The sequence below is a fragment of the Trichomycterus rosablanca genome, chromosome 10 (assembly GCF_030014385.1).
Source record: "Trichomycterus rosablanca isolate fTriRos1 chromosome 10, fTriRos1.hap1, whole genome shotgun sequence".
Taxonomy (NCBI): domain Eukaryota; kingdom Metazoa; phylum Chordata; class Actinopteri; order Siluriformes; family Trichomycteridae; genus Trichomycterus; species Trichomycterus rosablanca.
The window spans coordinates 4,998,207-5,009,956 of record NC_085997.1 but is presented as its reverse complement, the minus strand read 5'-3'; the positions used below and the strand labels follow the sequence as shown (position 1 = coordinate 5,009,956).

At 40.2% G+C, this 11,750-nt stretch overlaps 1 protein-coding gene across 2 annotated transcripts in view; it reads right to left on the bottom strand.

The window, feature by feature from the left end:
* Positions 1 to 7,598: 7,598 nt before the first annotated feature.
* The window catches only part of dnah9 (dynein, axonemal, heavy chain 9), a 188,912-nt gene continuing 184,760 nt past the window's right edge, over positions 7,599 to 11,750 (bottom strand). For both annotated transcript variants that reach the window (XM_063002787.1, XM_063002788.1), the window contains one exon: positions 7,599 to 7,863. In XM_063002787.1, coding sequence (XP_062858857.1) covers positions 7,636 to 7,863 — 228 coding nt within the window. In that variant the 3' untranslated portion in view covers positions 7,599 to 7,635. The remainder of the gene's footprint in view (positions 7,864 to 11,750) is intronic.

Sequence of the window (11,750 nt, the reverse complement as noted above, 5' to 3'; positions counted from 1 at the left end):
ACTGCATTGTGCCAACTCTAAAGTGTGCTGGAGGAGGGGTAATGCTATGGGGTGGTTTCTCAGGGGTTGGCCTGTGCCTATTAGTTCCAGTGAAAACAACTGTACTGGAAAACTGTAGCCATCCGATGTGTTTGGTGTGGGAGAACTTTGAAATGAACCAGAATGCAGATTGTGGGCCAGGGCTTTTTGTCCAACATTAGTTTTGTCACACAGATACACTCCAAAATCTTGTAGAAAGCCTTTCCAGAAGAGTGGAAGCTGTTAAAGCTGCGAAGAGATGATACTGTAAAATTTTTTAAATAAGTTAGATTTATACAGCACCTTTCTTATACTCAAGGTTGCTTTACAACAAAGTGTAACTGATACAGAATAGGAGTGATGTGGGCCGATGAAAGAGTAGGAAAGAAGTAATGTGGGCATGGAAGGGGAACCTCATAGGAAGGAAGGAATAAAGGAAAGGGGAAGGAAGGAATAAAGGAAGGAAGGAAGGAAGGAAGGAAGGAAGGAAGGAAGGAAATGAAGGAGTGAGGAAGGAAGGAAGATATAATGAAAGGAAGATATATAGCGACAAGGAAGGAAAGAAGAAAGGAAGGATAGGAGGACTCTAGCCTACAGACTCGTGACTCGACTCGGACTCTAGCCTAAAGACTCGTGACTAGCCTAAAGACTCGTGACTCGACTCTGACTCCAGCCTGGAGACTCGTGACTTGACTCGGACTCTAGCCTAAAGACTCGTGACTAGCCTAAAGACTTGTGTGACTCGACTCAGACTCTAGCCTAAAGACTCGTGACTCGACTCTGACTCTAGCCTAAAGACTCGTGACTCGACTCGGACTCCAGCCTGGAGACTCGTGACTTGACTCGGACTCTAGCCTAATGACTTGTGACTCGACTCGGACTCTAGCTTAAAGACTTGTGACTCGACTCGGACTTTAGCCTAAAGACTCGAGACTCGACTTGGACTCTAGCCTAAAGACTCGTGACTCGACTCGGACTCTAGCCTAAAGACTCGAGACTCGACTCGGACTTTAGCCTAAAGACTCGAGACTCGACTCGGTGTATAAAGGCATTTAAACCAGAGACTTGATGTGAGGTTCAGATGAAAGTAAGGAAAAATGAAATGTAATCACCACATCAAGCGCAAGCTTTAGCATTTACGCCAAAATAAACCCAGGTGTAATGTGTTCCGCAACACAAAGGTCTGAGCTAATGGAATTCATCCAGGATTCAGCCATGGATTGTTGTACCTTTTCCTCCCACCCTGAGCCCACAAATCAAATTTCGGTGCACTCGTCGCCGTGTGATAACAGATCGGTTGTGCCAGCAACGGCCACCTTGAACCTATTAGCTAAACGTTCTACTTAGAACAGCAATATGTCCGAGCAGAGATGTAATTACACGTGGTGAGCTTCTACTAGCTTTGTACATTAGCCATTTCACAAGATTGACCTGTAACCTAGCAACTAGCATTTCCTCGAGAAAATGATTAGAGCCACTTTCTTTCTCGTTCCGAACCTTCGGAGCTTTCTCCATGGTGAACGGCGCTCTCCCTCACGCCGGTCATTTCCCCGCAGTGCGAACATGCCCTGTGAAATATGAAAAATGAATTGTTAGCGTGTGCGTGGCCTTTATTCCTTTCCTTCCAAAAACCATAATACTGCTTACCTTACCTTGTTCCAGATGCTATTAAACTGTTGTTAAACAGATGTTATTATAACCGCGTGTCCCATTAGAAATATAATCTGTTATTTTGTAAACGGACCCGTTAGAAAGCCTTTCAATCAAGCGTTTCATTGACAATCATCTGTGTGACGCAAACTGAATAAACGCAAATAACAGCATTTCTTACTAAAAATTAAAATCAGAAGGTCTGATTGGTTCAGAAAGCGGTTCTTACAATTATTAGCGGCAATTCTGTAGGAGCATTCCATTCACCCCGGATGTTCCTGTGAAGTGCACTACGTAGGGTATTTCACCATTGTAAGTAGGGAGCGACGCTTCATCATTATCCCGGAAGCTGGCTGTAACATTTACCCATTGTGTGCGTTGCGGGTTAAGACGGCCGGAGCGTTATTAGAGAGTAGAAAATGACACGATCAGAATTATGTTATATATTTATAATTATTATATATATACATACAGTGTATCACAAAAGTGAGTACACCCCTCACATTTCTGCAAATATTTTATTATATCTTTTCATGGGACAACACTATAGAAATAAAACTTGGATATAACTTAGAGTAGTCAGTGTACAACTTGTATAGCAGTGTAGATTTACTGTCTTCTGAAAATAACTCAACACACAGCCATTAATGTCTAAATAGCTGCAACATAAGTGAGTACACCCCACAGTGAACATGTCCAAATTGTGCCCAAAGTGTCAATATTTTGTGTGACCACCATTATTATCCAGCACTGCCTTAACCCTCCTGGGCATGGAATTCACCAGAGCTGCACAGGTTGCTACTGGAATCCTCTTCCACTCCTCCATGATGACATCACGAAGCTGGTGGATCTTAGACACCTTGAACTCCTCCACCTTCCACTTGAGGATGCGCCACACGTGCTCAATTGGGTTTAGTCCATCACCTTTACCTTCAGCTTCCTGAGCAAGGCAGTTGTCATCTTGGAGGTTGTGTTTGGGGTCGAAGGTAGGGGATCATGCTCTGTTTCAGAATGTCACAGTACATGTTGGAATTCATGTTTCCCTCAATGAACTGCAGCTCCCCACGTCCCACGTCTTCAACCTCTGCAGCAATGCTGGCAGCACTCATGTGTCTATTTTTTAAAGCCAACCTCTGGATAAGACGCCGAACACGTGGACTCAACTTCTTTGGTCGACCCTGGCGAAGCCTGTTCCGAGTGGAACCTGTCCTGGAAAACCGCTGTATGACCTTGGCCACCATGCTGTAGCTCAGTTTCAGGGTGTTAGCAATCTTCTTATAGCCTAGGCCATCTTTGTGGAGAGCAACAATTCTATTTCTCACATCCTCAGAGAGTTCTTTGCCATGAGGTGCCATGTTGAATATCCAGTGGCCAGTATGAGAGAATTGTACCCAAAACACCAAATTTAACAGCCCTGCTCCCCATTTACACCTGGGACCTTGACACATGACACCAGGGAGGGACAACGACACATTTGGGCACAATTTGGACATGTTCACTGTGGGGTGTACTCACTTATGTTGCCAGCTATTTAGACATTAATGGCTGTGTGTTGAGTTATTTTCAGAAGACAGTAAATCTACACTGCTATACAAGCTGTACACTGACTAGTCTAAGTTATATCCAAGTTTCATGTCTATAGTGTTGTCCCATGAAAAGATATAATGAAATATTTGCAGAAATGTGAGGGGTGTACTCACTTTTGTGATACACTGTATATATATATATAAAATTGTCACACGTAACTAATGTTGTTCACTTTTGTTGTACACAAGTCATTTTTTCAAGTTCATATGGGTCTTGCACTGATCTCCATTATCCCCCGTCTCTGTGCAGGCACAATTGATCAGCCGTCATTCCCAGCCTAGGCGATCCAACTATTGTCCATATCAACCGGTAGCAGAACTGACATTTGAACTCACGAGTTTAAGATGTCAGCATGAGTTTGCTAGCCTGTTTTACCGCCGCACCACCACGTTCTCGATACAGCTGGCTGTGGACAACCAACATCTTTTACTTCTCCACCCTCCAGGTTGGATTTCCTTTTTAAAAGAGTTCTGTCCATTGTTTCGATTAACAGCTCCCTTATTGGAGCCAAGTTTTCTTTCAGTTAGCCAAGTCCAACCAATCAATAATGTCTGTAAGCTCTCCTTTTAACTGAAGACTGATTTGCATTCACAGACTTGTGCCAGTATTATTAAAGAAATGCAAATTGAAAGGCAATTCCATTATATTTCCCCTCAGCATTGAGTGATTCCATATTTTCTTCCTCTACTTGACTTGAAATTTAAATGTAAATAATTTAATTAGCATTCCATTAAATTACCATACATAGCTTAGAGCCTTTCAGCAGTTGTTAGGGCTTTTAGAAGTTGAAGTGGTGTCCTGTTTGGCATCCTTACCCTTTACATTCAACACTCCTGACTCAAGGGCCAAGGAACCTGCCGAGAATAAACTGACAGCAGTTTTACAGTGTACCTGTTGCAATTCAAACTGGTGGCTGCCTCTGCAGTTGGGACAAGCGCTGGTAGACCTCCTACTGGGAAGCAGCACCACATGGGAGTGTCTCACTATTAAACCAGCGGTTTAAAGAGAAGACTTGTCTGACCAGGCCAGGACACTAGAGTTTCTGGAAAGATTTAGCATGGTAGAGTTGGCACCAGAGCATCAGGCTGACCCAGTGGCAATGGACCAGATGCCAGACAGAACCATGTTCATCCCATAAGTGAGTGCTCACCACCCAGCTGGCACTCTTAGTGCATCGTTGGCAGTGTGACTGGGACTCCATGCTCTTTTGGACCTGATCTACCATTGGCAGTCAACAAGGATCAAGGGTTTCAGAACATGAAGCAGGTCTGGATCTACAATCCCTGCTTCTCATAAGGATGCTTGATGCTCCCCTGCACAGCATAAGTGAGTATCAGTATTCTGTACCATTAAGCCTCATGTTTAGAATTGATAATAACAATAACAATAATAATCATAATAATAATAATATGGATAATAATAACAATAGTAATAATAATAATAACAATAACAACATTATTAATAATAATAACAATAATAATAACAGTAATAATAATAATCATAATAATAATAATATTAATATTAATATTGTTATTAATAATAATAATGATAACCGTAATAATGAATAACAATAATAATAATAAGAATAACAGTAATAATAATAATGATAATAATAATAATAACAATAGTAATAATAATAATAATAATAATAATAATAATAATAATAAAACAATTACAGTAATAATAATTATGATAATAATAATAATAATAATAAGCACTTGGATAGATGGTATATTATACTAGCCCACCAACACTGACATTCCTTCCTCAAACCCATCGTTTCCAAGTGAAACCGGACCGGCTACGACAGACACAAAGCAGTTGATGAAAATAAAATGAAAAATAATAACAACATGATTGGAGAACCTCTGTAGAATTCGATACGGATCCTTCTCACCGCTTCTGAAGATACATCAGGAGACACGACGTTATCTGAAAGTGCTTTAGCCCGATCGTAATAATTGGATTCACACTATAGTTATTGCGTTCTCTCTGTTCCTCAGCGTCTGAACGTGTGCCTGTAGATTTTCTCAATAACAGATATAGGCTTCCCTCGAGACCCATTGTGCTGGAGACGATTCACAGAAGATACTGATATAAAACGTTCTTTTTTTTATCAGACGTGGTAGGAGTTGAAGCAGTGGCTCGGTTTGAATGTACTGAAAAAGTGGAGCAGTGCTAAAGGTTAGCCTTAAGCTGCTGTGTCTTTAGCTTTGTTATTGAGCGGCTAAGCAGACTGACTCGAAGAATAAGGACAGGGAGAGAACTTCAAAATGAAAAACAAGATTTGAAAGCAGGAATAATGTAGTCGGGTGTTTGTAGACATGCTAAGAAATAGTGCACTTAAGATGTTCAACAGTGCGGGGTCGCCGTTGTCGCATTTTTCATTTTAAAATTCTCCACATTCTTTATTGGGGACAGGTCAGGACTGCAGGCAGGCCAGTCCAGTACCCGTACCCTCTTCTTCCGCAGCCATGCCTTTGTTTCTTGATAAAAAATGCTGGACGTCCCTGGAAAAGATGACGTCTTAAAGGCAGCACATGTTGCTCTAAGATCTCAATGTACTTTTCCGCATTAATGCTGCCATCACAGAAGTGTAAATGACCTTCGCCAGGATGCTGATTTTACCAAACCATGATTACAATCACTTGTTGACATCACCTGTTTGGAATCACATCATTATTTAGTTTCCCTGGATTGCCCCCATCCCAACTTTTTTTGGAATGTGTTGCAGGTCTGGGGGCCTCGATGAGCCTAGATTGGGGGTGTGGGGGGTCTCATTGCATTTTATTGCAATGGCTACGATTCACTGGGCAAAAGGTGGGAAACATCCTGGACAGGGTCGCCAGTCCATCACAGGGCAAACACACTCGAACCTACGGGGACTTTAGTATCTCCAATTCACCTCACTTGCATGTCTTTGGACTGTGGGAGGAAACCGGAGCTCCCGAAGGAAACCCACACAGACACTGAGAGAACATGCAAACCACACAAAAAGGACCCAGGCACTCCACCTGGGAATCGAACCCAGGATCGTCTTGCTGTGATGCGACAGTGCTACCCACCGAGTCTGGAACACAGACCGTGAACTAAATAGTCTCTTTATTTTTCTTCTCGAAAATGCTTCACCATCCCAGTGGACTCAAAGAATAAGACACCAAAAGTTTGTAGACACGTTTAATTGAATCTTTAGTAACAAGAAGGTAGCATGAACATGTCACAGTGTTTACACATTAAATATTTGGTTTACAGCTGGAGTAAAGTACTTTGGTTTTGGTCAAAGCCAGTGTTTTTTTAATCGAGTCCTTGGGCCTTACAGTCCTTCATGGGTAGTACCGGATTCAGTAATCAGCTCCGGTGTAGAAATAATGAAGTTCTGAAGATCGTTGGGTTTCCAGGACTGGATCTGAGAACCTCTGGTCTATATAATCTTGTACACCGTAGTACTGATGTAATTGGGCTACGTATAGAATTACTGTAAACTGCAAATAAACAATATTTTAATATTGATGTTGTGTTCCAAACACTCCCTAATTTATACATGTCTGTCCGGGGTCTTAGACACCCTAGCTAGAATAGATTATTAATTAATTAATTAATTTTAAATGTAATTTTATTTTACCAAGAGAACACTGGCATAACAATCTATTTTAAACTAACTATAGCTTAGAATACAACACTGGGGTCTCTTGGACTCCAAAGAACAACAGTAAAGTCAATAACAACAGAACACAAAGGATAATGTGTAACCTTATTTGGTGTAAGGGTCACAAAACCTGGACCTCTAAGCCAGTGGTTCTAAACCCAGTGGGCCTAAAAGAAGGTCTTGTTGCAAAATGCATTTTAAGGGACAAATAAAAACACAAAAAGTGCAAAGTGTAACTGTGTAAGGGCAACCAAACGGCCACAGACGATGATGACGCTTCTGGTCGGAACACAGAATGACGAGCGATCGCCGGTCTGGGCGACGAGAGTCGAAAAAATCACTGCAAGTCTGAGTTTAGGGCTGTGGCAGCTCAGTGGTTAAGGTACTAGACTATTAACTAGGAGGTCGCTGGTTCAAGCTCCACCACTGGCAAGTTGCCACTGTTGGGCCCTTAACCCTTACTGGCTTCAATTGTATTAAATTAATCGTAAGTCTATTAGGATAAAAGCGTCTGCTAAATGCCGCAAATGTAAATCTTGAGTAAGGGGCATGTGTCCAGATATTATTTTGGCCAAATAATGTATACTTGTGTCATAATAACTGATACAAGCTGTTATAATAGCAGCTAGGACTGTTAAATTATAGATCCCTTAAAGTGGTCCCAAATATTGAAACTGTAAATATTAAATCTACAAGATTCATATTCTTTGTTTCCATTTATTTGAAGATAAGGACTATATCTGAAGAAGCAGTGCCACCCCTGCCAGGGTCCATTTGGAAGGGTTCTCTTTGGTCTTCAGGTTGAACGTCCAGACGTAGGTAGGCCCTCTCTGTCTGGTTTTGTAGACGGGACACTGGTAGACGTTACGCGTCTCTTGCTTGTCGACCGGGACGGCCTTGATGAAGATGACGGGGACGGCTGGGGTGAGCTCTTTGAGGCGAGCGTCCACGATCACACCGGCCTGCAAAACACACAATACATTCATTTATATTATAATTACTTGATTGCTGTTTTAAATGTTTATAATAACATTTGTATATATTTTAGCAAGAGGGAGATTTGTCACAATGAAAACTGTTATGTTAGGTCATGTGATTATCACCTAGGAGACCAATAAATATTTTTATATATAAAATAAAAATTCATCCTTTTTTTTATGTATTTTACATATTAATTTTAGGGCTGTCGAAGTTAACGCGATAATAACGCATTGACGCGATCTCAATTTAATGCGATTTAAAAAAATAGTGCCGTTAACGCAAATTCTATTTGGCCCTGCGAGTCATCCGTAGTTCATGTTGAGACTTGACCGTGCACGGCATCTCTCATTAAGAGTAGAGGAGTAAGTGCCCAGTGGCGGAGCCAGACAATTTTCACAGGGGTGGCCAGACTGAGACCATTGCTCACACAGGGGTGGCACAGAAACTGATACCTTTTTTATGTGGTCACTCACTCATTTACCTATACAGGCAGTGAGTGCCATGTAGAATTACATCACGAAGACCCACATTGTTATGTTTTGTACTTAACCACGAAATACAAATGACACTAGTTATGTGGAGAACGTGTTGTCATTATTGCTTAATCCACAACTTGGAGCATCACACTTAAACATAACACGCCGTTACCCGCTGGTCACCTGATACACATATCAGCTCAGTGACGTACAACACACAGTGGTAACGTGATACGCAGATCACGTAAATGATATATATCACACGCATGATAATAATAAGCTTTTTTCTCTCTTAATTTTCCCTGACAAGTGAAAAACCAAAATATAGCAACCTTAACATTATGAGGAAGAATTTCAGAGATATTCCTTTGCAATACTTTATTATTTCAAGAATATGATACAGACTGACCAACACTATTAAGCCAAATCAGCATTGAAAATTGACTTTACTTTTAATAGCCTTCTACAATGCTGGTGCTTCTTAAAACTGAATATTTTCTTTTAAACAGAAGTGTTATTTAAATGCTATTAAATTGTTTTCCAACAAAATCCGCCCAATTTGGCGGATAACCGCCCAATCTGGCAACACTGGAACGCGTTATAATTATCGCGTTAACTTCGACAGCCCTAATAAAAACATATTCTGATATCCAGTTAGCAGCGTAGGGTTTATATAGCAGCAGGTAGAATAAGGTGAGAATAAGGTGCAAAAACATGCAATATTGTGCAAAGATACGAGTAATATAGTCACTAGTATGAGTTGTCAGATCCCAGGGAACAAGACTGTGTTGATTGTGAATGAGTTTTTGTGTATGTTAGTGTATGTACACCGATCAGCCATAACAATAAAACCACCTCCTTTAAAATAAAAAAAAATGTGATTAATCGCGATTAACTATATGAAATTCTGAGATTAATCGCGATTAAAAATTTTAATCGTTTGACAGCCCTAATTAATTTACATTCGTAAAGATGTAGACGTCTAATGATAAAAAAAAATAAAAAAATTATTAATAATAATTGTAACAGTTTTTGTCTAGAAATTTATCAAAATGAGTCAATGAGTTGTTCACACTGTTTCCAGGCAGTTACAATAGGTGTCAATTCTGTGCAAAAGGATTCATTTAAGCAAATTGATTCCAAGTGGAAGCCAATCAGTTTAAAATTTTTATCATTTATTATTATTATTATTATTATTATTATTATTATTATTATTATTGTTATCATTATTATTATTATTATTATTATTATTATCATTATTATTATTATTATCATTATTATTATTATTATTATTATTATTATTGTTATTATCATTATCATTATTATCACTTATTATTATTATCATTATTATAATTGTTATTATTATTATTATAATTATTATTATCATTATTATTATTATTATTATTGTTATTATTATCATTATTATAATAATAATTATTATTATTATTATCATCACTATTATAATTTTATTGTTATTATTATTATTATCATTAATTATTATTATTATTGTTATTATTATTCTTATTGTTGTTATTATTATTATTATTATTATTATTGTTGTCGTAATAATGTTTTTCTAGGAATCAATCAAAATGATTCAATGAATCATTCACTCTGCTGCCATGGCAAATGTGGAATTTGAATCAAAAAAGCTGGGTCAGGCATTGTTCGCTGCTCCAGGAGCCGAGAGTGTTAACCGCCTTGCACAAGGGCCCAACAGTGGCTGTGTGGCAGAGCTGGGATTCGAACCAAAGAAGCTAAAGACAGAGTGCAGGGTCAGTCATTGTATGGTTCCCCAGAAGCCAAGAGCGTTAAGAGCCTTGCTCAAGGGCCAAAGAGTGGTCATGTGACAGAGCTGGGATTTGAATCAAAGAAGCTAAGGACAGATAACAGGGTCAGCCATTGTACACCAATAGTGGCCGAGAGGGTTAAGGGCCTTGCACAAGGGCCCAATAGTGTATACATGGCAGAGCCGGGATTAAAAGGGTGAGAGTGCAGGGTCAGCCATTGTACGCCACCCCTGGAGCCGAGAGCCTTAGAAGCCTTGCTCAAGGGTCCAACACTGGCTGCATGGCAGAGCTGGGATTTGAACCCACAACCTTCTAGATGGTAACACACACTAACACCCACTTCTATTAAAATATCATATCATTTAAAATATGTGGAAAACGTCCTTCATGTAAGTGCGATCGGGCTCATAAATCTTTCATATCTGCGAGCGTGCCGTCCGTGCATCTGCGCAGAAGCATCTGTGCTTATTTATGCTTCCACAGCTGGATGAGCTGCAGAGTGGGTTTTCCCACGGGGCCCGAGCAAACCTGGCTCTCTGTCTGAGTCGATTTAAGGTATAGGGAAACCGGCGGAGCTGCTGTACCAATTAAAAGCGCTCCATGCGCGAGAGTGTTCGCACGGCGTAATTAAAACCTGCCTGTAGAGACCCGGGACGGCGGCGCATACTCCACTACATACCGGTACTCCACTTATATCTGTAGTGATGCTGAAATCTCGTCCCATTTACAACCCCAAATCAGAAATATCATTTCTTAATATACATCCATTCCTGCATTTCAGGCCTGCAACACATTCCAAAAAAAGTTAGGACGAAGGGAATTTAGGGCTAGTAATGACATGAAAAAACTAAATAATGATGTGATTCCAAACAGGTGCTTATCATTATGGGTCTTTGATGAGTAAAGATGACCAGAGGATCTCCAGTTTGTCCACAAATGTGTGAGAAAATGATTAAAATGTTTAAGAAACAATGAACCTCAAAGAAAGATTGAAAGGGATTTGCATATTTCTCCCTCTACAGTGCATAATATCATTAAATGATTCAAGGAATCGGGAGGAATTTCAGTCTGTAAAGGTCAAGAGCGCAAGCTTAACCTCAACGCCTGTGATCTTTGATCCCTCAGACGGCACTGCATCAAGAACCGCCACTCAACAATAGCTGATATAACCACATGGGTGAGGGGTTACTTTGGCAAACCTTTGTCGAGCTCTACAATACAGAGTTACATGCACAAATGCCACTTAAAACTTTACTGTGCAAAAAAACAAGCCTTATGTTAACCATGTACAGAAGCGGCGTCGACTTTCCTGGGCTCAAAGGCATCTGGGATGGACCATCACACAGTGGAAACGTGTATTGTGGTCAGATGAATCAGCATTCCAGGTCTTTTTTTTTTTTTTAATGGATGAAAAGGACCATCCAGACAGGGTCTGTCATGGTATGGGGTCGTGTCAGTGCCCTTGTCAAAGGTTATTTACACTTCTGTGATGCAGCATTAATGCAGAAAAGTACATTGAGATCTTCTTTTCCAGGGACGTCCATGCATCTTTCAACAAGACGATGCAAAACCACATGCTGCACACATTACAAAGGCATGATT